We start from the raw sequence: 25,181 nt of genomic DNA on the forward strand, positions 1-25,181 counted from the left end.
CCTCTACACATCTAAACTTTAAAAAATGACCAACATATATAGTGTTTGAAAACTTGAAGTTTTGAAATACTGCTTTCCCAATATGTCTCAGAAACATCCTTATTCTAATAATAGGTGGTATATTGTAGGAGGGGAAAAAGAAAGAAGAGATATACCAAAAATTGCCCTCTTAATATCCTACCTATCCTGTCGGTTAAAAATGGTAATATCTCTAGCAATAATGGATTAGGTTGAAGGTGAAGAGTGGCGTGTACCTCGAGGGCTAAGACTAGTGTTGCAAGTATTTTCCCATTTGATCTGAGCTCAATGTAGCAAATAGTGCTGAAGGAGCAAAGTTCTTTCCTTCCACACATTTGCTCACTGTCTTCCTTTTAAGCTCTTTGCATTTCAGCTTGAAGGCTCTGTCACCAGAACAGTTTCAGAGCTCACAAATCAGGGCTCATATTAATTTTTAACACATTTTAAACTTTTCCAGATTTGCTGAAATAGCAGCTTCAGAGAGTACCTGTATCTCATTGTCTTTTTGGCAACTGTTAGTTCTTCCCAAATCCCTTTAAGTCCTTTCTCTTGGGGTAGTCCTGTTAGTTCCTCCTTTGGATTTGGCACCAGAAGTCCACTGACAGAGAATGATCTCTGTTTGCACATGCACAAATGTCATCTATTAGTGGGAGTGTTAGAGCTGCTTCTACTTTACCAAGAGAAACATATTCTCCTGCCTGTAGTTTTTTTTGTTTTTTTTTTTTAACAAAGTCCTTTTCATGATCAAAGGTCTTTCAACAACTGTCAAATTCTCCAAGATCTCTAGTACAGAGCCACTTCTGTCCATGTTCATCTTCAGAAATATCTGCTTTTGTTTTGGCTCCATGTTTGCAAAAAAATCTCATTGTCGCATGTTGGCCACCAATAAGAATTTCACCTCTGGGGTGTGGTTTACCACTATGAAGGTGTCCACCTTCCTTCCAGTTCTTTACTTTCATTTCACAGCAAACTCATGGGACTCGCACTTCTCCCGGTATTGTAAGCCCACCACCCTTGTCCAAGTGATCCAGCTGGAGCAAATCCAGCAAGCCCATGGCCTTGACCAGCAGGAGAGCAAAACCAGACAGCATGAATCTGCATGGCTGCAGAAAGTGGAGCACCTCCACACAAAAGAAGCCTATTTCCACCTAGTGAGCACTGAGATGTCCAGAAAACAAAGCTTACACAGTGGAGTGCTGTGCCCTTTTGAAGTCTGTTCCATTTCATACTCGTGGGCCATAATAAACAGATCATATTGAAAAGTGATCATTTCATCCACTTTCTTCATGATATTTTTGTAGGTCTGAGCTATGATTTCTAGAACAGCTGCCATCAGTGCTGCTTTCAACCTAGATATAGCCCCTTTTCCTCCTCTCTCTCTCTCTCTCTCTCTCTCTCTCTCTCTCTCTGGTAGTGGGGTGTACCAGGGATTGAACTCGACCACTGAGCCACATCCCCAGCCCTATTTTGGATTTTATTTGGAAACAGGGTATCACTGAGTTGCTTAGCACCTCACTTTTGCTGAGGCTGGCTTTGAACTCCTGCCTCAGCCTCCCGAGCCACTGGGATTATAGGCATGCGTCACCAGGCCTGGTTTCCTCTCTTTATTTGTAAAGATGGATTCACTAAAGTCTGGAGGAATTGCCAATTAGACATCCGTAAGAAAGACAGACAAGCTCAATATTAATTCTAGAATGTGGAACAGGCAAATATCCAAGGAAAATATCTTCTCGTGGCCGTGGAATGTGTTCCATCATTCTGATTATAACAGTAACATTACGATGGGAGATCATGGATCCCTTATTAAAGAAGCCTGTGCACTCACTTATGTGCACAGTTACTGCAATGTCTAAAGAATCTGGTTCCCTGTGAAATCTGTTTTCAATGCTCACCTTCACTTTCTCCTGCAATCATGACATGCATGGTAACATCTTCGTAAAACTTGGCCAGCGCAGTGGTTTCCCATCAACAGTGGTGATGTGTCATAGGTGTGGGACCTAATAAACTATGTCCTTCAATTTTGTTTGCAAGAGTTCTTACTAGCACTGATGTTGGTCACTTCTGTTTCATCTAATCCATGAACAAATCCTGGACCTCTTAAGGTAGCATATTATGTAATAAGCTGATTGTTACCCAGGAAATACACTTGTGCAGCAATCAGCCACTGAGCTCTCTAAGCAAATATGCTGATTTTGGTCCTTGCTTTCCGTCCCAACATCTGTAAATTATCTCCAAAAGTAAAGGCTCATGATGACATTTTAGGAAAGCACAAATTATAGTGTCCAAGAATAACTCTTAAAAAAATGTTTCTATTTGGTTGAATTTTGTCTTCCTTATTTAAGATTTCATGTATTCCCAAGAGTCTTGCATTACTTAAATTTGTTTTTGCATACATGAATTTATTTTGCAGCTAGTGCATCGATCCAACATGTAATACTGAAGACAAATTATCCAAGCTGTTAACAGATGGGTAGATAGACTCAGGTTTTGAGATGGTGGGCTTTGCTTTAATTTGGTTTGATTTTTCTTGTCTTGATTCAGACAAAAAAAAATAAATAAAATGGAATATATGTTAAAATAGTATAAAGCAATATTTTAAGATGTATGAAATGTAAAAGAATGAGGTTGATAGTCTGGTTTTCATTTCATAATTTCACATAAAATTATGTGGTTATTCATAAGTGCTCAAAAGTAGAATTGACAGATTTCAGCAAGAATTAGTGATGATGGCAGGAAGTCCTAGTACCTTTAAGATATGCACCTTACCGATTCATTATAAAAGATCTAACTCAAGAACGGCAAAAGGAAGCGATGCACAGGGCAAAGAACTGGGGGGTGGAGGGGATTCAGAAGCTTGGAGCTCTCTTGCCCTTGCCAAACATGCCACCCTGCTAGCACCTCGATGTATGCACCAACACAGAGGCTCCAAATCACATTTTTTAAAGAATGATTGATAATATGGGAAAAGCTACTTAGATATCATAAGGTGAGTAAGAGATCGTAAGCAACCTATATGAAATGATCCCAATTCAATAATTTTCTCTGAGTTACATGATTATAAGTACTTTTGATTTTCTTCATTATATCATTCAGGATTTTCCAAAATTCTCTAGAAGCCAACATGGAATACTCTTGTAATCAATGAAGCAACTTTGTACCTGCCTACAAAATCAATACAGAATCCTACCGCACTCATCGTGGCAGCCCACAGGTCCCCAGACACCCACACCATCAGCAGGACATGGCTTAGCTTGCCTGAGTCCTACAGGCATCCTTCAGATCCACAAACTAAGGTTCTGAACCTTCTGGGGCTGCTGTGCTCATACAGTCAGTGCAAGGATCCTGGAAACCAGGGTTTCCTCATCCCTCCCAGCTCAGCCTTAGTAGTGGCCAGCAGGTAGCAATAGGAGGGAGGCTGCCCTAGGGAGGGGAGAGTGACATACCATGATCTTGGCAATGCAATCCTCAGTGGACTCTGCCGATTCACACGCTATTTTCCCTCCACTGTTGATGCTCCACTCATCGCACTTGAGCCTCTCGTGATGGCTAAGTGCACACCACTTCACGGTCTTGCATTCATCCACTGGGCTTTCTGGGCCTGTGGCACAAGAAAAAGAACCAGAATTCAGAAGAGAGAGGCCCCCTGCTGTTGCCTGGTGTCTATTGAACCTACTATCTGTTTTTATGTAAATGCTGGTTTTGCCAGATTCCATTCAAAGAATTCATCATCTTAGAAAGAAAAGTGAATATACAATTCCTTGTTTTTTTTTTTTTTTTTTAGATTTAACTTTTTACTTCTTCTGAAAAGCCAACTGTCCTCTCCAGCCTCTGGGCTCCATCATTTCGGGTTGTTGTTTTTCCTTCTTCTTTTTCAAAAAATAGCACTTAATCACCTAATATATTCTTATTTTTATGTCAATTGCTTACTGTCAGTTTCCCTGAGGATAACTTAAGCTTCAACAGGCATAGGCCATAAGCATTTTGTCCTCTGTGTTTAAGCAGCAGGAGCATCCGATCAGTGCAATTAAGAAAAAAAAAAAAAAGGACAACTTTTTATCTTTCAGACTCGGTCCCCAAGTCACTTCCTCAGGGGCCTCACCTCCACCCCCAGGCCAGGGCCTATTTTGACGTATTTTGCATTCTTTTTAGGACCACAGTAATTTCTTGTTATTGCACTCCCCTCCTAAGCAGATCTTTCATTTGTAATTGATCATTCAATTATGGGACTACTCAGAACATTTGTCTTCTCCCTGGTCTGAAAGCTCTAGGGCAGCAGAATCTAATATATGTTTGTATGTCCAGCACTTAGCAGAGCCCATGGCTATATATTTAATGCATGTCCACTGAGTGAATGAATGATCACTCAAAACCATAGTGACCCAATGAGATTCTGGACCGGGATCCACCTTTCTAGAACTCCAACTTTATTATGGCACATGTAAATAAAATAAAACTTCATTTTTATTTTACTTATTTTGTGCCTATTCACAAAGTGAAATAGGGCAATCCTGATTTATGCAAGGGAAATAATATTAGTGCCAACCCAGGTCATTTACATTATGAATTTCCTTTAAAGCCTTTGGTGATGTCTGGTCCATCATGGCCAAGGCCATTTAGCTCACAGGAAGGGCAGAAGAAAGAAACACCAGGAGAGGCTTTGGTCCCTGGAAAGATTCTATCCCTAACCCCTGCCCTTGCCAAATTTCTCAAGCTGGTCCTTCCTGAGTACTTACATATGCCTTCCCGTAGATTCCGGACGGCAGTAACATACTTATAGCCCAAGTACAGTCTAAAGTCCATCTTAGGGGGCACCCTAAGGAATCCCAGGGCAGAGTCCTTAAACAGCAGGTTCTTCCCATGAGGAGAGCTGAACAGCTGGAAGTCGCCAGATTTGCCTTTGCCGAAATGTTCCTGTTCACAGTAAAATGAATAGTGAATGGCCACAGGGAGAAAGAGAAGCCAAAAAATGGAATCAAAGAGGAGACCCAAAAAAAAAAAAAAAAAAAAACCTCAGAAATAAAATTAAAAAAAAAAAGAAAGAGAAACTTCAAGATGTCAGGAGAGAGGACAGTCAGGAGTGCTGTTGCCCACCTAGCATCGTCTCTGCTCACTGCCTTCTTAGGACCACACCACATTGTTTCCCTGAGTGGGTTTCAGGCCTGTCTCCCTGAATGGTTGAGAGAGGCTCACTGAGAACAAGAAATGCATCTCATCCAGAGGCTGGCAGGGTATAAACCCTCCATGGGCAGATGCGAGGGCTGAAGGAGAGGAGGTTGGCTTGACCTTGAACACCACCTCTCCAGAGGGGTAAAATGAGCAGTGCAAGCAGCTTCCATTGAGTGAATGAATGATCACACAAAACCACAGTGACCCAATGAAAATTCTGGACCGGGATTCACCTTTCTAGAACTCCAACTTCATTATGGCCCATGTTGGCCAAAGTACTGGCTGGAGATGTGCAATCAGGGAATCAGACATTGGGAGAGAGGTTGTTTACAGAAGGAGGGTCATGAGAGTCTTCATGGAGGTGTTGATGTTTGCCCTGGGCCTTGAAGACCTGGTTTAGAGGGAAGGGAATGAACTAGAACAACAGGACCCTCTTCAGATGTCACCAGTCAAAAAGGCAAAGGGTGGTAGATGGTAATACCAAAGGAGGTTCCCTTCTGCCGTGTAAGGAGTCCCAATTCAGGGGCTTCTTGAGAAGCTGATTATGTGTGGCAGGGTTCCTACTGTGTCCTGGCACATAGTGACCAGAAGGTGAGAAGAAAAATTTCCCAAATCCAAGCAGAGAGCTCTAAGCAGGGGAGAGGATGGTGGGTGGGGATACCTGAGCCTGGTTGAGAAGCTCCCAGATCAGATCTTCCTTGCCATCCACGGTTCGAGCCACGACAGCATGAGAAGGAACCCGGGCCAAGTAGCAACTCTCATATTCATCCACAGGCTTCCGGGTGTTGTCTGTGCAAAGCAGTTCATACTGGTCCCTGTCAGCCTTCTGTTCCAGGTTCTCTGGGGAGGGAAAGTCCAGATGAGCCAACTGCTGTTGGAACTAGGGTGCCCCCTACTCTCCCCTGAAATCCTGTTGATAACAGAAAGTGGGAGCTGAGAGGCTTTGAGTGAACCCTGAGGACCATGGAACATGCAGGAAAATGACTGCACAGTCAGATAAAGGCCTGCAGACTTCTGATATCCGTGCAGCAAAACTGTCCCACATCCCATGCGTCTGATCTCATCAGGATGACTGACAGGTCAAGGTCAGCCAGACTAGCTCCCAATCCTTAGATACAGGTATACTGCCCCAGAGGCAGATTAACTTGTGTAAAGAGGCTGTATAATGCAAAAAGGCCCAAGAATCCAGATGGGGAACCCAAAAGTACCTACCTCTGTACAGGAAGAAACCCAAGCAATGATAGAAGAGAAACACTGTATGCCCCTGTCTACTTAGTGAGCATGGAAAAGCAGGCAAGGAAGAAGAACTCTCACTCCTTAGAGAGGAACTTCCAGTATCTTCTTCCATCACTTACCAAATATGGTCAAGTGTTTGACAAAGGCCACCTCCCCAGCATCGTCTTTCAGACACCTGTGTGAAAGAAACACATTAGAACACTCTTAAAAAACACTCTTGGGCACCAGGAGGGTCTGATCCCACTTTCCAGCCCTCAAATGGAAACAGAGTCTTGGAGAAGCCTCTGAGGCAGCACCATGGGGTGCTGATATTCAGGATACCAGTGGGATGGGAGGGGTGGTTGATTCCCAGGAGATGAAGGGTCCTTTACCTTATGTTGTCCAAAAACAACAAGAACAAATTGAAGGTATTTTAATGTAAAAAAATATTCTTTGAGTCCTGGTATGTCTACCTTCTCTTGAGGGTAGAAAAGTGCCCTTGGCTTATGATAAAACTTTAGGATATAGCCAAGGCAAAAACAGGAAGCAAAAAACCAGCCACATGGGCTTCTGGATAGGGGAATTAAGGGGAGGTAGGGGAGGTAGGTGCTTGGAGCCTGTTATACTGCTGCAATAGACAGCAGAGTGTCTGTCACTGTATGGTGAGCCTGCCTGTCTGTCACTAGGGATGTGCCTGTCCTTTCAGACTCTGCTCAGTCCAGCAAGAGGAGACATTAGCCAGGCTTCAGGGCTGTGAGGAGAAAGAAAGGACCCCCAAAGAGGGGATTGATCATCAGGGAGAGGGGCTGTCTTGGCCTCTGGAATCCCAGAGGTACCACCATCTCACTGGGAGCAGATTGGGACTTCTTAATAGGCAATCAGGGCTCTACTTGGGGCTAGCAAAGAACTCTGAGGACATTTGGCACTTTGGCCAGCAGGGGGCAGTGGTCAGTCTTACTCACTTGAAGGCGCCTGAGTAGCCAAAGTATGGTTGAGCAGAGGAGCAGCCACACCCTGGACACAGCTGGCACAGTTGAGGGAAGGCTACTCCATCTGCACAGGGGACGCAGCTGCCCGAGAAGAAACTGGCCACTGCTGCTCAACACAGAGAAATGGACCACAAGGCATGAGCGAGGCTGGCCAAAGCCAATGACATCTCCCAGCCCCTACTCACCAGAAAACAGGGTGAAGGGGGTTAAAATAAAACCAACCATCCCAGACCCAGCTCAGTCTTACTTGTGTTAACTTGTCAGGATCCAGGGTTTTCAAACAAGAAACAAGTGAACCCCTGTCCTGCAACCACCCAACCAAGGAAACAGGCCTGGGCCCCTTCCCTGCCCTGTGAGAGGCTGGATCAGTTCCCAGAGGTCCCTCTGGGACCCATACACTAGAAATGGGAGGACTTCCCAGAGGGGTGCCAGCCAACCTCATGGCCAGCAGACAGTCACCAGAGCAGGCTCCAGCAGAATGGGGCACACATCATCCCAGACAGAAACTCTAGGGAAGTAAACAAGAGGGCCCAGGCCTGTGGTCCAGACTAAACCCTTTGAGGACCCTGATGCTCTCTTTCTTCCCCTTCTCAGAAAAGCCTCTGCTGAAATGTTGGGAGCTCAGAGCAGAAAAGGCTCAGCCGCCACTTCCCAAGGGCAGCTGGTGCAACAGACCTGCCAGATTCAAGGTGGTTCACCTCGCCTTCCAACATGGAGTTCAGCCCACCTGTTCAGCTGATCATAACTGTGTGACCCCTGTGTGGCCTAGGTAGGTATATCCAGGGTAGAGAGGCCAGCTTACCTTTCTCAAGAGGCTTCCGGGGCTCGGGTAAGTCACAGTAAAGCAAGCCTATGGGGATGTTCCACCCAGCAGACCTGCCCAGGCCTGTGTGGCAGGACTTCTTGCCTTGGAGCTGGTTCAGCTGGAAGCCACTGCCCTTCTTCACCACGGCAACAGCATAATAGAAGGTCTGTGGATCTGCAAAGGGATGGCATGAATGGAAGATCCTTAACCCAGCACAGAAAAACACTGCACCTGTCCCCCAGGCTCTTGAGGAGAGAAGGGGAATCTAGAGGTTGTCTATATTGAGTTGGGTGGCAATGAAGAAGGCGTAAGGGAAAGCTTCCTAGGATTTCAGGAGAAAGAAAAGACAGAAAGTGTGTTTGTAATCACTCCAGGGGCCAGCACCAAAGTGTCCCAAGTGCTCTACCTACCCTGGCCCTAACAGTGTTTTTGCCTACATCTACCCATCCAAGGCTACCAGGGAACTGAAGCTGTGGGTACAAAGGGTCCCATTCCCCACCTCTCTCAAAGTATTTCCTGTCCCCTGGCACTGGCATGGACTGTCAAGTTGATCTCAAAACACACTTTCTGAGCTGTTAAGGTCCCAGGGCATGTTCCAGAGTGGGCTCTCCCACACACATGGCACCTGTGGTTCTAGAAGACCTCCAGAGACCTTGGACTTGGCACCAGCCCCCAATGACCCTCAGGCCAAGCTGCACCCAGCCTTCTGTTTCTCCAGTGAGCACATGATTGGCTCAGTGGGTCAAGATCAGGTACACCAGCTCTCAACCAGTCCAAAGCCCACAGAGGGTGTGCTCTGTGCTTGTGGTGACCAACAGGGCTCTTCTTCCCCAAAGACGAACAGTTATTAGGGTTTAGTATCCAATGCCTGTCTGTGAAATACAAGACTCATTATCTACCAGAAGGTGAGGGCCACAGACTCCCTCTAAGAGGCCCAAGAAGGACTTACTCTCTAGTGTCCCGTAGAATTCTGCTGCCACAGGCTTCAGGTTGTTGGGAGTCAGTCCTGCCTCGTACACCAAACCCGCATCTAGGGTCACAGCATCTGCTTCATTTGCCTGCAAGAGAACAGGCCAGACCTTGAGGATGAAGCCCTCACTTCCAAGGAAGGCCCACCTAAACCCAGCCAATAGGGAGTGACTAGCAAGGCTTCATAGGCCTAGGGCCAGAAGAACCCTCAACTTGGCCAGACCACATACAACACTGCTGGATTTGGTGGACTCCATCGCCCTCAAATGAGCACTTGGCCACCATATTCCTTTTCCTGCATAGAGGAAGGAATGGGTTATTTTTCTCTTTTCCCTGATGAAGTGTCCAACTCCTGGCTAAAAATCCTATGTGGTTGTACCCTGGGCAATTGCAAAGGGTTGACCTGGCAGGTCTGGTGGAGAAATCTTCCCTCCCTGTCCCAGACCTGGGCACAGTCACTGCACTGAAGTCTCTGAAGGGAACTATAAAAAAGAGCTCAGAACCTTATGGATGGCCGTGCTCCCTTCCCAGAGACCCCTATATCTTGAGACTTCCATGAGGTCTTTCTCAGGTGCCTTAATGGGGACCTTCCTCTAGACAGGGATGGAGACCTCAAAGACATTTGTCTTCCCCCCCCCACCCCCCGACTCAGTGCTCAATACTTTTCCTTCCTGTCCTGGGTCCATAAAGCTGCAGGAAGCTTTCATTCAAGGTTTGAGCACTATCTTTGGATCTAACTACATGGTTAAACTAAGTGATCATCATTACTCCCATTTTTGCTTATTTTGGGGATAGTTGTCTACTCTGACACCTAGAAGCTTTCCTGTCTATCTCAGCTCCATTTTACAAGTAAGAAAACAGGGGCTCATAAAGGTTAAGTCACTTTCCCAGGCCCCACAGGCAGTAAGTCAAGCGGCTGAGATTTGCATTCAGGCAGCTTGGATTTGCTTTTTACCACTTCACTATTTCTTCAGGGATTTTGTTTGTTTACCTTGTGCTTCTATGAATCCTCATCTTTAAATCAATAAGTCACTTGAAATTTTATAGCTGCCTTCCTACTACATCTACAGTTTCTTTTCTCTTTTCTTGAATTCTTACAGTAAGCCAAACCATGTTTTATATACCCTTAAAACATATTTTCACTCCTTTTTTCTGCTTCAGATATTTTTTAATCAAAATGATTTTTCCAGAAGCACTTGCTAGTTCTCTATAAACGGTTCTTATTGATTAAATTATAAGGCAAAAAACTACATAGCACCTTGATCTTTGCCATGTTACAGGTAAGTAATAAGACCAAGTATTTCTAAGTGAAACAAAAACTGCCATAAGCCAAACTCTTTTTCTGGTTGAAAAAAAATTTTTTTTAATATATATTTTTTAGTTGTCGATGGACACAATACATTTATTTATTTATTTGTATGTTTATTTATTTAATGTGGTGCTGAGGATTGAACCCAGTGCCTCACACAGGCAAGGTAAGCACTCTGCTACTGAGCCACAATCCCTGTTGGAATTTTTAATTGTTTTATTTTAATAAAATGTATGTAACATAAAATTCACCATTTCAACCATTTTAAGTGTACATTTTAGTGGCATTAGGCACATTTACATTGTTGTTTATCACCCCTACTTTTTTAATCTTCTTAAAACGACTCTGTGCCTATGAAACAGTTTCTTCCCATCTCCCCGCTCCACACACACCCCCACCTTAGGCTCTGCTAACTATTATCCCACTTCCTGTCTTTATGAGTTTGACTGTTGTAGGCACCTCATGAAAATGGAATCACGCAGCATTTGTTCTTTTGTATCTGGCTTACTTTCCTGTTCATCTATGCTGCAGCATGTTTCAGAATCTCATAAATTTTTTATGGCTGAAAACAACTCATTGTGTGTGTGTGTGTGTGTGTGTGTGTGTATAATATATATATATACATACACTTGCACACACACATTTTGATTATCTGTCCGCTCACCTATGGGCAGTTGCAGTGTAAAAACATATCCGTGTGCATGGGTGCATGTGTGCATGCACATGTGTTCACGGTGCTGTGGTCCCCACCAAACCCTAGGCCTCATAGGCAAGCTCTCTATCACTGAGCTATCCACCCAACCTGATAAAAGCATATCTTTAATATGACAAAACACATCAAGAATTTTTAAATTGTCAATACATCTCTTTTCAGTGTCATAAACAGGAGACACAATGGACTCTTGTGCTCCACACAACTACACTCCAGATATAAAGCTCTTTGTGGCTGTTTAAACCTGTTGGTACCTTCCCCACCTCACCCAACCTCACCCCTCATGCCACTGAATCAAAGTGAATAGCAAATAAGAGCTTTGCCTGGTGCGCTGGGGGTTGGAGAGTGGTCAGGGATCTGGACTTTCTTGGCCAGGACACCAAAACCCTGGACAGGAGTCACTAGAGCCTCAGAGGCCCTAGAAGTCAGGAAGCCCAGATCTAAAACAGGAGCCCCAACACAAGAGCAGCAGCGATTCCCAGGGGCAACCTGGACCAGTAAGAGGTCAAGCCTGACCTCACAGTTCAGATGACCAAACCCAGAAGAAGGTGAGCCACAGCGAGTGGGCTGGGGAGAAGCCGGGTGATGGGGAGGCAAAGCCATCAAGAAGATACTGATATAGGAGCAGGTAGGACACAACGGGCCAATTCTTTAAACCAGTGCTGATTTCCACCTGGCTGAGCCTACCTATTCCACCGCTTCCCTTCCAGCTATCTCTACCCGCTTGCTTTGCTCAGAGAACTAGAGAACTTTCTGCGCGTGACAAGCCCATCCAAAGCCCTGCACCAAAAGGCTTAACCATACTCCAGCATGGCTTCTAAAAGCATGAGGCCATGTCCCTAGGACAACCCCAGCCCTCTCAACATGCCTGAGAGCGTGCGACACTGCAGGAATGTTCACATTTCCTCTCACTAACACATCTGCCCTCCCTTTCTAAGAGCAATCAGTGAAAAAGGCTTATAATTGTGAATCTGTATATCTTGCACTCCGGAAGCATCTCTCAAGGACCTGAGAGCCATTCCTTTGAGATATAACCATCAGGAAGGACAAGGCATCTGTCTCCCTATCTCTGTGTGAGGGTAGAACCCTCAATGCCTAGTAGACACAGCCTGGTGTATTTTCCCTGCTTGCCTCTCAAAGAGACCGTCCCTGACCACTCAGGCCAAAGCAGGTTTCTCTGTGAGTCCCTGTCAGAACACTCTCCTCTTTTCCTTCCTTGTATGTACCACATTTTGAAATAAGTCATTTACTCATGCATGTGTTTTCCCTCTCTTCTGACTAGGATGTGAGCTCCTCAGGGTAGGGACCACGTGTGTTGAATTCCCCTCTGCAGCCCATGACCCCGCACAAGATGTGACACACGTTCATTTGCACAGGGGATATACAGAAGGGATGAAGAGTATTTTTGTAGACCTCGAGAACAAAGGGATCAGCCTTCATCTGCAATCAGGATACTATTCTCCCTCCCTGTGTGCATCCCTCATTTTCTTCCCAAGGATGTATCAAGAACTTCCAGGGCTGGCCATGTAGCTCAGTGGTAGAACAACATGCTTAGCACTGCAAGGACCTGGGTTCAATCCTCTGCACCACCAAAGGACACCAGCTTCCAAATGAGGTTATATAAGTATCATGATAGAACACTTTCTTATTTCTTCCCAGAATTCACAGACCTTTGTAGCTCAAAAAGTCAACTTTCAGAACACATTGGCTTTTGATTTTTTTTAGATGAATATGTCTAAAGATGACCTCCCCTAATTCCATTTTTGAAGTGATTCAACAATGTGTGTGCATTTCCAAAACGTCTACTCTCTTGTAGGCAGCAGTGACTTACCGCGATGGCTTTGATACAATCCAGGTAGGACGTCTTCTTCACACAAGCCATGCGGAGACCATCGGCTGGAAGGACTTTCTTCATGTTGTCACGGAAAGCCACGCATTTGTTGGCCTCATGATCTGACACAGCGCACCATCTTACAGTTTTCTCGGGGACAGCCAGACATAGCCCTGGGGGTGAGAAGCCAGATCAATAAGGGACCCACTCCCTGTGCCAGGGGGAGACAGCATCATTCTCTGAAGGGCCTTGATGGTCACATGTCCTCGGTCCTGTCTTCATCTCACTCCTATCCATGAACACCGCAGGGAACAGGCTCCCCTGCTTTCTGAGTGGGACCCCAGTGGCTTCCCAGTTTTCTGCTGACCACTCTTTGCTGCTCAGAGGGATGCTGGCATTCAGTCCACCATCTCCCAACTGCCTGCCTTCTTCTTGCCTCCTTCCCTCACCCCGGCTAGCAGCAAAACATACTCCTGGGTATGCACATAGGATTTTTAGCCACCTCAACCCATTGGCTCAGTACAACTCTGGGAGGCCAGCAGGGGAGGAATTACCACCTTTTAGAAATGAGGGAGCTGGATTCAAAGAACAATGCACCCCCCCCCCTTTTTTTTTTTTAGTTGTGCATAGACCTTTATTTTATTTATTTATATGTGGTGCTGAGAATCGAACCCAGTGCCTCACACATGCCAGGCAAGTGCTTTACCGCTGAGCCCCAGCCCCAGCCCAAGAACATTGCTTTTTTATCCAATGTCAACCCATTTGTTTGTGGCCAAGTCAGGCTTGGAACCCAGGTCTCCAGACACTTGGTCCGATGCTCAGAGCACAAGGGAAGACAAAACTCTTAGTTACTTGGCCCCTTCTTCCTCAGTAGTGGTGGGTTGGTGGGGGGGAGGGAAATGCATAAAAAGATCACGAATTTGCTTGTGACATTCATCTGCCATTCTTTTTAGTTATAACTAAAAACTCCATTTATTCAGCAGTCTTCCCTTTTTCCACTGAAATCTTCTCCAATTTTCATTTCTCTTTTTGACCGCCATTTAGAAAGCAAGCTGACTCCAGCCACACCCAGAGCTATTAAAATCCATGTGTGTGAGAGATGTCCCTATCCATGAGCTCTGGCTCCACCCCACAAGCCCTCAGTATTGTCCACCCCCCTGGGTCAACACAGCTAGGCTGACTCGCTGACTCAGGAAGATCTGCAAGACACAGAGCAACAGGGCCACAGCCAACAGTTCTCCAGGATGATAAAAGAAAGGATCATGGGGGGAATGACCGCCCCAACCTCCCTGCCTTGCTCTACCTCGGCCCTGGGAATTCACAAGAGGCATCACTACCAGTAGCAAACTCTCCCCAAACCACTTCTCCAGACCTTTCTCCCAACTTCTACAGGGAGACACAGTCCTCAGTCATGTGTGGACCTCACACACCCTCATGAAGAATTGATAGTTTCAGAGAAGGCAAATATAACTCCATGTGGAAGCCTACAACTGTGTGACAAATGAGTGAGCGGCAAGCCAGGCTTAGTGGCTTACACCTTCATCCCAATGATTTAGGAGGCTGAGGCAGGAGGATCACAAGTTCAAAGCCAGCCTCCGCAACTTAGTGAGGCCTTGTCTGAAAATGAAAAAATAAAATAAAATGGGCTCAGGATGTGACCCAGTGGTTAAGCACCCCTGGGTTCAATCCCCAGTACCTGCCTTCCCTGCAAAAAATGAGTGAGCTGGAGGAGGCATTGATATAGGAAGAGGGCTCAACAACCTCAGATTGGGGGAAGCCATTGGTCACCTGTGGCATTCTCCAACCTTGCCTGGTATCTTTGCATGACCCTCCCAGGCAGGTGTTAGGATTGCGCCTCTCACAGGTGAGGAGCCTGGCCAGGATGAGGACCCAAGAATTCTGGTTTCCAGTGGCATCCTCTGAACACAGGATGGCCCTGCCTCCCTAGTAGGGTATCACCAGCGTCAAGAGCACCCACGGGACATCAGATTATGAAGAGGGGCAATGAGTGATCCAGGGGAAGTTCAGATTCCCTGCCAAGGAGTTTAGACTTGACAAAAGAAGCAGCAGAAAAGCGCCCGGATAAACTGTGCTTAGACGTGCCCTATTTTATTATATTTGATTTACTGGATGGAGGGGGAAGAGGCATTAAGCAGGGTCAGCAGGGTGGCCAGAGGCTCAAGCAGGATGCAGCAGAAGGAGTGGCAAAGAAGAGGAACGGAAAAGGCACCCGGGCTTCCAGGGTGCAAGGGATGCCTGGGGTGGAGACTCGGTCCTTCCCGCGCAGGCACTCACCCAAGACGGCGCAGGCCAGCAGGGCGCCCACGGAGAGCCTCATCCTCCCGGTGTGGCAAGGAGCGGTGAGCAAAGACCACCTGCTTCTGCGCGGAGTCTCAGCGCCCGGGGCGCCTTTATCCCCAACGGGGGCCGCGGGGCGGGCGCAATCTTTGACCTCCTGTGTTTGCGCAGCTGGTTGCCCAATCACCCTCACCCATCCCCCTTCCTTTTTCACCCTGATGATCACCTCATTTCCTGAGCTCTGGGACAGACCCGCACAAAAAATGCTGTTTGGAAGGGAACTAAAGTAAAATCCGCTCTTTGTTAGAGTGGCTCGCTCAGTGCCAGGAGCGCGTCTTCCGCGGGCTGGGGCTGGGGTGGCTCTGCTCCAGAATCCAGGACTGCCAGGGCTAGTGCGTGCCTCCAGGCCCATCAGCTCCGTGCATAGACGGGGACTCAGGCCTGGAGAGGGAAGGGCACTGCCCTGGGACCCCGTCGAGAACCCGGGAAAGGCAGGCAAAACCCTTCCTATAGGGAATGTGGAAAAAAGAGGGGCTCAGGGTCAAAGGCACCCTTTGCCTCTCCGCAGGTTTCCTGAAAATCCTGCCCCTGGGCTCCCAAAGCCCAGCCTTGTGGCTGAGCTCAGGCTTTTGGACTTGAATACTCTCTGCTCTCAAGCTTCCTGTATCACACCTTGGGCTAGGGCCAGTCAGGTGCGAAACAAACCCCCTCTCACAAGAAGCTTCCAGGAATATGGTCGAGACGTTAAGATTCCCAACAACGTGCCATGCTAGCACTAAGAACAACCCCAAGGAATTTGTGATGGGTTCTTAAAGCCTCAGGACAATCCCAATCCCCCTCCTGCTAAGTAGTCGTTAAACTGCTTTAATTGCACATCTTTATCACACGCACACAAAAAATTATTGAATTAGTGCTTTCTGCATATGTATTTTAACTAAAAATTCTGTATATTTCAATCATGAACAAATAGATTTTTTTTTTTGAGGCAGAGTCTTACTAAGTTGCTGAGGTTCTCCCCTAAGTTTCTGAGGCTAGCCCAAACTTCTTATCCTCCTGCCTCAACCTCCCAAATTGCTGGGATTACAGCTATGCACCACCATGCCAGGCCCAAAGAATAGAAATTCATAAAAGGATGGGATAAAGATGAACACACTCATTTTTAAACATCCCTCTGCCTATGCTGCTTTATGTACAGTAAACAGTACCCCATGGCACAGTAGATAGAGAAAAGTCAAAGTTCCTCAGTCAAAGTGTAAATCCAGATTTCAGAGAGTCATCAAGATAATTTTAGGATTTTCAAAAGTTATTCTTATCCAATCTAATCATATAATTACTGTTTCTGCCTCATATTTTAGCTGACAAAGAGCTTATACCAGGCCTACTTGACATGCCACTTTGGTTTTGTTCATTTGTGATTGTGTTATCATAATTATCTTCTAATTCCAGTTTCTTTGCAGGAATAGTTTTAAGGCACTTGTGTGTCTTGTGAGGGCTGGAGAGTTAAAGCCACATTTTTAAATCTGTACATCCATTTAACTGGGCACATGCAAACCAAAAAGCATGGAAACAAACAAATAAAAAATGTCAAGGCTGAGTGGCACATATCTGTAATCCCAGCAATGCATGAGGCTCAGTCAGGAGAATGCAAGTTCAAGGCCAGCCTCTGCAATTTAAGCAAGACCCTGTGCAACTTAGCAAGACCTTGTCTGAAATTTAAGAAATAAAAAGGACTGGGTTCAATCTCCAGTACCAAAAGAAGAAGGAGGAGGAGGAGGAGGAGGGAAGAAAAGAGAGGAGAGAGAGAGACAGGAGTCAGGGTGCCACAAGCATCCAGCACTGGCTTCTCTGGGCCTCCCTTTTGTGAAGTGATCTCCATCTTTCCTAAGGACACCTCAAAGGTTCCACTCAACATGCTACTGACCGACACTCTGACCCAGCTGGGGATTCAAGGCCAATCCCCACATTAAATATTATTGAATGATGATTTGTTAATCTTTTGCAACAATAAATATAACTGTAAGTTAGGTTATGTTCTCCCACATCCCCATAGGTTGTCTCCTATAGAAAGGGTTTACATGCACCCCACTTTAGAGACCATTACTTTAGCAGGGGCTTTCCTCACTAATGAGGAAGAGAGGCCACTAGCTGACCTGTCTTACTGCTCCCTGCCTCTCGTATGGGCCCCTTGAGCTTGAGCCATGAGAAAATAAGACTATTTGCAAGAGGGGCACATGCCTACTGCCATCTGCAGTCGACCCTAGAGGATCAGAGGATAGTCTGGATCCATGGAAAGACCCTAAGGCAGGGACATAAAGGCCGATAAGACTCCAGGGCAGGCCTGGCGGGGAGGGCACCAAGCAAAACAGCATGTATATATGCAGCCAAGATATTGACAGCAGTGAGCATTCAAGGTCTGCCAGGAAGCAGGAAGTGGAGTTGTCAAATGCTGAGCTCATGCCACAAACTCAGAGAAGCTCAGCGCAGGGCATAGACATACAGATGGACAATGATCCACCACCGCACCCCAACTCAGACCTCTCCTACACTCACTCCTGCAGCCACAGGCTCCCACTTAGCCAGGGCCTCTCAGCAGGCAGCAGCTGTGTCCAGGCTAAGCCCTCTCCAGACCAGCCAATCCCAGATCCTGCCCTCAGTGGGATCCTCTGCATCCAAATCCAAGACAGGTGCTAAGAAGGGTGTGTACAGCCTCACGGGATTGAAGGAAGCTCCTGTGAGGCATGGGGGGCAGCAGTGGCCACATCGTCTACTCACACCTGGTACAGAGACTTCATTCCTACTGAAGAGCAGGACAGCAACAGAGTCCTGTGTCTGCCATTCTTCAGAGGGACAGGCAGTGGCAAGGCTGGTTTTGGGGGTGTATATGTGTGTGCAACCTTGATTGCATGGGGTACCATGCCTGTAGAGGGTTGTGGTGTAAGAGGTTAACCACACAGTGCTCCATGTCCTTGGTGGCCCATGACACTTGTACCTGTGCCCTTACTTATGTGTTTAATTCTGTTTCAGATTTTTCTGGAATCTGGGCACGCATTGTCCCTCTTATGCAGTTAAATGATGGCTGAGACTTGCTGAGAGCTTCACCATGGGCTTACCACAGCCCTCTGACATTGGTGGCTTAGAATTTCCATCTTCCAGATGAGACAGAAATGGAAGACCAGAGAGAATCATGCCTTGTTCCAAAGGTCAGCTGCTAAGCCAGAATGCAAAACCAGGACCTTTCCACCAGGAGCAGGGCTTCTCCTTGGAAGCCAGAACGTAAAGGAGGCCAAGGGCAGGTTCATCTGGGGTCACATTGAGAAAGGGTCAGATGTGGACTGCTAGCCCTGACATCTCTCCAGATACACGGCCCCCAAGTTCATTCATCAGAAGGTTTGGTCAGTCTGGGGAAGGTCTGGGTGCTGGACTGCAGAATCTGAGACAGGCTCACTGTATTGTGCTCAGCTGGGAGAAAAATATGTGTTTAGCTCCCCTGCATGCCCTGTTCTGGAGCAAGATCTTGAGCTTTTAACTGATATCCCTACAAGAGGAAATCAGTGCCCTGGTTTTCCGAAAGTGGATGCTACAGAAAAGTAATGGTTTCTTGTTCATAGAGCTCTGGGACCAGAATTCACATCTCCTCACCCCACCCTTCCTCAGACCACAGCTTCCTTCTTGATATTGACCTTCTCTTTATTTAGAGAGAACCGAAAAGGAAGAGAGGGAGGGAAGCACTTGAGGGAGAAAGAGAAGGAAATGGAGAGAGAGATTGAGAGAGGAGCTAAGGGGCTTCCATTTCTGAACCAACCTGAGCATGACCCACCACACACAAGATAAAACCCTTCCATTCCAACCCGAGGGTTGGCCCTCTTACAGAAATAGCTGAACTCATGTGTACGTGCAGGGGAGTTGGGGCAGCTGCCAAAGAGGGGGTGGGCAGGAAGGCAGTGAGCCTCTGAACCAATATTTGCTGTTTACAAAAGTTGCCCAATTTACACAGAAGCAGAGCAAACAAAGAGCCTCTGTCTGCTTCAAGCTGTCCCCCTCCCCCAGTGTCCTCTGCCCCACACCAGAGCCTTCTCTGATATTCTGGGTCTGGGTCATCATGGGGAGCCTGAGAACCCATGCTCATAAGACCAATAGGACCGCTGGGTCAGGGGGAGTATGTCAAAGTAGGTGGGAACCAGGACAGGGGCCTCTTAGGAAAATAGCAGCCATTTTTATATGTCATATAACACTCCCCTTCCCCCTTGCTCTCTGTCCTATGCCTCAGAAGTCCTTGGACAATGGAAGATACTCAAGGTTTTCATCCTTTTCGTAACAGAATCCATAAACATACCCTTCTCATAAAAAATAGTACCCCATGGCCAGGCAAAATAAATTCTATCATTTAAGAAGAAAGAATGACACCAGTCTTACACATATGCATCCAGGGAACAGAAAAGAAGCAACAGTCTCTGACTAATGTTCTAAGCATAGTATGTAGTAGGTATACTTTGAAAGGAAAAAAAAATCACCAAAGACAATAGGACATACGTAAAAATGAGTTTCATGAACACAGAGGCCAAGATCCTATGCAAAAAAATTAGCAAACAGAATCCAGTAAAACCAAACAAGGATAATAAATAATTACCCAATGGGTTTACTTCAGGAGTGCAAACTATCTTTTGAAATATCAATCAGTGTAATTGATTACATAAATACAAAGACGAAGAAAGATGACATGACCCTCTCATTCAGCATGGGAACGTTAGTATGGGAATCAGTATAGAAATGTGGACTGGAAACTTTTTCTTTGAGGTCAAGAACAAGGCCGAAATATCTTCTAGTAGCATTTCTAGTCAACCTGGTAACTGGAGTTTCTTTCTAGTCCACACTGGCAAAAATATGAAATAGCAAGTAAAAGGATTGAAAAGAAAAAAACTCTCATTTTTACAGATGATATGATATGATTGTGTATTATAAAGTTCTCAACTATTTTATATATTAGGATATATGAATTAAGAAATACGTATGGATGCAAGATAAATATATAAAATCAATTATATTTCTACATACAAAATGAAAAATACTGTCCAAAAATAGCATGAGAAAGACAAATACCTAGGGGGGCTGGGTATGTGGCTCAAGCGGTAGCGCGCTTGCCTGGCATGCGCAGGGTGCTGGGTTTGATCCTCAGCACCACATAAAAATAAAATAAAGATGTTGCGTCCACCGAAAACTAAAAAATAAATATTAAAAAAATTCTCTCTCTCTCTCTCTCTTTCTCTCTCTTAAAAAAAAAAGAAAAAGAAAAACAAATACCTAGGAATAAATCTATAAAAAGACAACTAAAACTTTTATGCATGAAACTATAAAGTATTATTGAAAAAAAAAACAAAGAACCCTAAGTAAATGGAAAACTATTTTCTAAACATAGAATGGAAGAACCAATATTGTAAAGATCTGAATTCTCCCCAAATAGATTTATTGATTCAGTGTCATTCCAAACAAATTCCTAAAAAGTGTTTTATACTTTCTGGTGTAAATTAGCAATATATTTCTAAAGTTTATATGAAAATGCAAAGTCTCAAATATACATTTGGTTGGTTGCATAGGGTGAAGCATACCAAGATAAGAATAGCATTAATTCAATTTTTCTAACTTTTGTCTTCGTACCAAAATCTGTAGTACCATTGTCAGGTCCATTGAACTCAGGTGTTGATTATGCATAAATTATCTAAGTGTGATCTTTAACATGATATTGGACTAATAGTATAGAGTAACAATTACATAGTCAAATTGGGCATGGTGGCACATGCCTGTAATCCCAAGGACTCAGGGGGCTGAGGCAGGAGGATCACAAGTCCGGGACATTCTCAGCAACTTAGTGAGCCCTGTCTCAAAATAAAAAATAAAAAAGGACTGGGGATGTGGCTCAGTGGTAAAAGCACCCCTGTATTCAATTCCTAGTACCAAAAAAAATTTTTTTTAATTACATAGTCAAGTACACACTTCAGGACACGTGCATATATATCCACCACAATTAGTATCCACTCTGTTGTATCATATCGATTTCCCACACTAGGAAGTAAACTAAATTTTTGACTAGCTATAATTTAAAAACCTTTTCAGATAGTTCTCCTCTTCCTCCTCATTCTTTTTTATGTACCTATGAAAGTTTTCAAACATACACAAATGTGGAGAAAATATTATAATAAACTCCCTTAGACAACTCTCCCCATTTCAACAATTATTAGTATTTTTTTTCTTTCAACAATTATTAGTATTTTTTGACCTTATTTTATCTATTTTCTCTGCCTTACTTTTCTTTTGGAATGACACTTGTCATATTATTTTCCCCACAAAAGTATGCATTTCTAACATAGAAGTAATGTTTTGCCTAACAATGCTATCATTCTATCAAAATTAAGTTATCCCTTATTACCATCTAATATCTAATCAATATACCAATCCCCAGTTTGTTTGAACAAGTTAAGTTAGATGTTCACAGGGGATACCAAACAAGATCCATCTGTTACATTTGGTGTCTCCTTTAAGTTACTGTAAAACAGTTCCCTTCATTTTATACTATTTACTTGTCAAAGAAACTGGATCTTTGTCCTTTGTAGTTCCCAACATTCTGGATTTGGCTGATCTGTGTCTACATGGTGACTTACCAGGTTATTTCATTTAAACAGCTACTTTATGGAAAGTCCCTCCGTTGGGGTTTTTCTGGTGTTGCCTCATAATTAGATTCAGGTTATGTACTTGGGGCAGCATTAGCAGGGGTCAGCTGCTGTTCTTAGTGTATCACATTATAAGGGACTCAATGGTGATTTGTCCCAATATTGGTGGTTTCTCTCCCTCTTCCATATTGGTTTTATTAACTCTTTTCTTGGTGCTGGGGTCTGATAGGTTTCTCCCCTGCAAATTCTGTTTTGCCTTTTTAATTGTTGAGTAGTTTGTGGGGAAATATGTTGAGAGTATTTAATATTTATTTCCTCATAAGACTTTCACCCACTGACGCTTTAGCATTCATTGATGACTCTTGCCAGAATGAATTGGTACTATGCTGGTCGCCAGAGGATATTCTGATTATATCTTCCTTCTACATTTATCAGTTGGCATTCTATAATAAAGAAGAGTCCCCCTTTCTTCATATATTTACCTCTCAGTTAGCTATCTCAGCATGGATTCTTGGATTCCTATTTCACTCAATAAATTTTAAACCATTACTGTCAGTATTTTCACACTCAGTGGGTACATATCTGGCCAGTGGGAGGCCTTTGAATCCAGATCCTTTGTAATTTTTACAAGCAATTTGTTTTCTAAGCACTTTGCTCTCTGGCAGAATTCAGGCCTACCTTATGCTTTCCCTGTGCCAGCTCTGGGATCTCTATTTCCGGAAACTCATTCACTAAGGAGACTATTATCCTTTTACTGGATAATAATATTTAAAAGACAAGTTCTAGCCAGGTGCAGTGGTGCACACCTGTGTGTAATCCCAGCAGCTTGGGAGGCTGAGGCAGGGAGATTTTGAGTTCAAAGCCAGCCCCAGCAATGGTGAGGCACAAAGCAACTAAGTACTAAGACTCTGTCTCTAAATAAAATATGAAATAGGGCTGGGGATGTGGCTCAGTGGCCAAGTGGCCCTGAGTTCAATCCCTGTTATTCCTGGGCCAAAAAAAAGCAAGTTCTAGGTGCCTGCTATTCAAGAGTCATTGATGCTATGACTTTCCAACAGACGGAACTAAGACCTGTGTGTGTGTGTGTGTGTGTGTGTAATGTGTATATACACATCCATATACCTCTACCTATTTTGATCTCTTCCTCTCTCTTCTCCATCTGTCTGTCTGTCAGTTCATCCTCCCTCCCTCTCTGGCAACTGTGAATTCACACTGATTCCTCCAACTGAACACCACGGCATACATTCTAGTTTTCTTCCATCCCATAGTTGCAACCCCCCCCCCCTTTTTTTTAGCAATGGGAGACTTCGGTCCTCATATTATCCCTGGCTTTACATATTATCCCATGCATAAGCAACCTTCTGATCCTCCCGCTACTTCCTCCGTCTCTCAGGCTGCACTGCCTCAGCCACCCCAAGGAAAGGAAAAGGGAGAGAATGAATACATGTTTAGAAATATAGAAAAGAAAAGAGAGGAAAGGGTGGAGGAAGGGAAAAGGAAAGGGAATGAAAAGGCTTTTATCATTTCCTCTGCCCAGCGCTGTGCAGGGGAGGGACCTGATGGTGTGCAGGATGGAGGGAGAAGAGAACAGAGATGTTCTGCATCCCTCCGTGTCATGAAGCCACGGGCTCCTTTTCCTCCATGCAGACATTCTTCTACAAGGAACTAGGAAAGATTAGGGGCTGTTTATCTTCATTTCAAAAGTCAGAGATATCCACTCTGTAATCCTTTCTTGTAATCCTTTCAGCCTGATGTTCAGCTGAACCCAGCCATACCTGACCTGAAGGCCGACAGCTGGAGAGGACACTGACCCTGGGCCTGAGTGGACTCTGTGAAGTCCTATGTGTAAAGGAACAAAAGTCCTGACCAAAGGCAGGCATGCAGGAATGCTGGCGCTCTCGAACATGCTGTTTACAGGACACTTGAACGGGCCTGCAAAAGACGGGATGAGAGTTCAGGGCCAGGGGCTCAGTTTAGTGCTCCACGGCAGGGCAGGTCCAGGTAGCATTGTGAAATAAACATCTGTCCCAGAGCTTCTTCAGGCCCTGACTCCAGAGGCCTCCCTCCCAGGGGACAAAGTAGGATTCTAGAGAATGGACAGGAAGGCAGGGGAATCTTGAGAGCCATTTATAAAGTAGACCTGGACACGGGGTGTCAAAGAGTCTGGATTTTAAAATAAAGCTGGAAGAGTGCACTACAAGTAGAAGAGTTCACTGCCAGAAGGGGTCTTGATTCCAGATATGAAATTGGAGATCATCTGCACAGTGCAAAACAGAAATGCAGTGCCCAGAAGAGGAGCTCCCTCTGCAAAACCTGAGACAAGAGGAAGTCATGCTCCCAGCTCTCCCTGACTGAAGACAACACTAAAGCTGGTGTGATTTGGTCATTTGCTCCTATCCTTACAGACTTCCAGGTTGGACAGTGAATTAGGCAAGTTACTTAAGCTCTCAGTGCCTCAGTTTTTGCATCTAGAAATTGGGAATCACAATGCCTCCTTCATAGACTTCTTGTGAGATCTAAATTAGTAACTAAAGTTAGTCACCTTGTGCAGAACCCAGCACGTTATTATCCTTTTTCTTATTTTTACCTGTGATTTGCTCTTTATCTTCTCCCTCTGAGTCTCTTTGAGTCCTCCTAAGCTCAGCCCCTCAAGTCCCACCATATCAAGGATCCCTTCAAGTGTGCTGACTGCTAGATCTTAGACAATACGCCCTAGAGGATACAGCAGACAGGTCCTGGCAGTGTTTTGCTCTGTATGTCAGTTACCTGTGCCCTCCTTCTAGTCACCTGTGTATTCTTGAGGACCAGGCTGGTCTGGTATTAATTCTGGTCCATAGATTAAGGGAATAATCTTAATCATTAAAATAAAATGGGCATGAGAAGTCAAGATGGGGCTTGAATCTCAGGCTATTTAGGGTCTGCATGATGTTGGGCAAGTTACTTATCTAGGCTCCATTTCCCCAGGCTCTGTTTTCTCTCTAGTAATAGGAAGACGAGTACCTCCCCTGTCATTATGAAGACTACTGGCTTTACTTTTAAAGTGCTGGCTCTATTGGACACTGATTGATGGTAATGAGTACTATCATTGTTACAGAACTCCGAGCACAGACAACATACTTCATGCACATTCAGGGGACAAAGGAAGCATCTCTGTGTGCCTTCATTATGTCCCTCCTTTGCTATTTTTCCCTTCAGCAAAACACACCC

At 45.0% G+C, this 25,181-nt stretch overlaps 1 protein-coding gene and 1 pseudogene across 2 annotated transcripts in view; both read right to left on the reverse strand.

Annotated features, from left to right (window-relative positions):
• The window catches only part of LOC114091280 (serotransferrin), a 29,825-nt gene extending 14,354 nt beyond the window's left edge, over positions 1–15,471 (reverse strand). For both annotated transcript variants that reach the window (XM_027933698.2, XM_027933697.2), the window contains exons 1-9: positions 15,310–15,471; positions 13,015–13,187; positions 9,143–9,251; positions 8,191–8,367; positions 7,362–7,494; positions 6,540–6,595; positions 5,846–6,024; positions 4,752–4,929; positions 3,462–3,616 (exon numbers count right to left, since the gene is read on the reverse strand). In XM_027933698.2, coding sequence (XP_027789499.1) covers positions 3,462–3,616; positions 4,752–4,929; positions 5,846–6,024; positions 6,540–6,595; positions 7,362–7,494; positions 8,191–8,367; positions 9,143–9,251; positions 13,015–13,187; positions 15,310–15,352 — 1,203 coding nt within the window. In that variant the 5' untranslated portion in view covers positions 15,353–15,471. The remainder of the gene's footprint in view (positions 1–3,461; positions 3,617–4,751; positions 4,930–5,845; positions 6,025–6,539; positions 6,596–7,361; positions 7,495–8,190; positions 8,368–9,142; positions 9,252–13,014; positions 13,188–15,309) is intronic.
• Positions 426–3,214, reverse strand: LOC114091380 (fatty acid CoA ligase Acsl3 pseudogene; annotated as a pseudogene).
• Positions 15,472–25,181: the final 9,710 nt, after the last annotated feature.

Source organism: Marmota flaviventris, chromosome 8, assembly GCF_047511675.1.
Source record: "Marmota flaviventris isolate mMarFla1 chromosome 8, mMarFla1.hap1, whole genome shotgun sequence".
NCBI classification, from domain to species: Eukaryota; Metazoa; Chordata; class Mammalia; order Rodentia; family Sciuridae; genus Marmota; species Marmota flaviventris.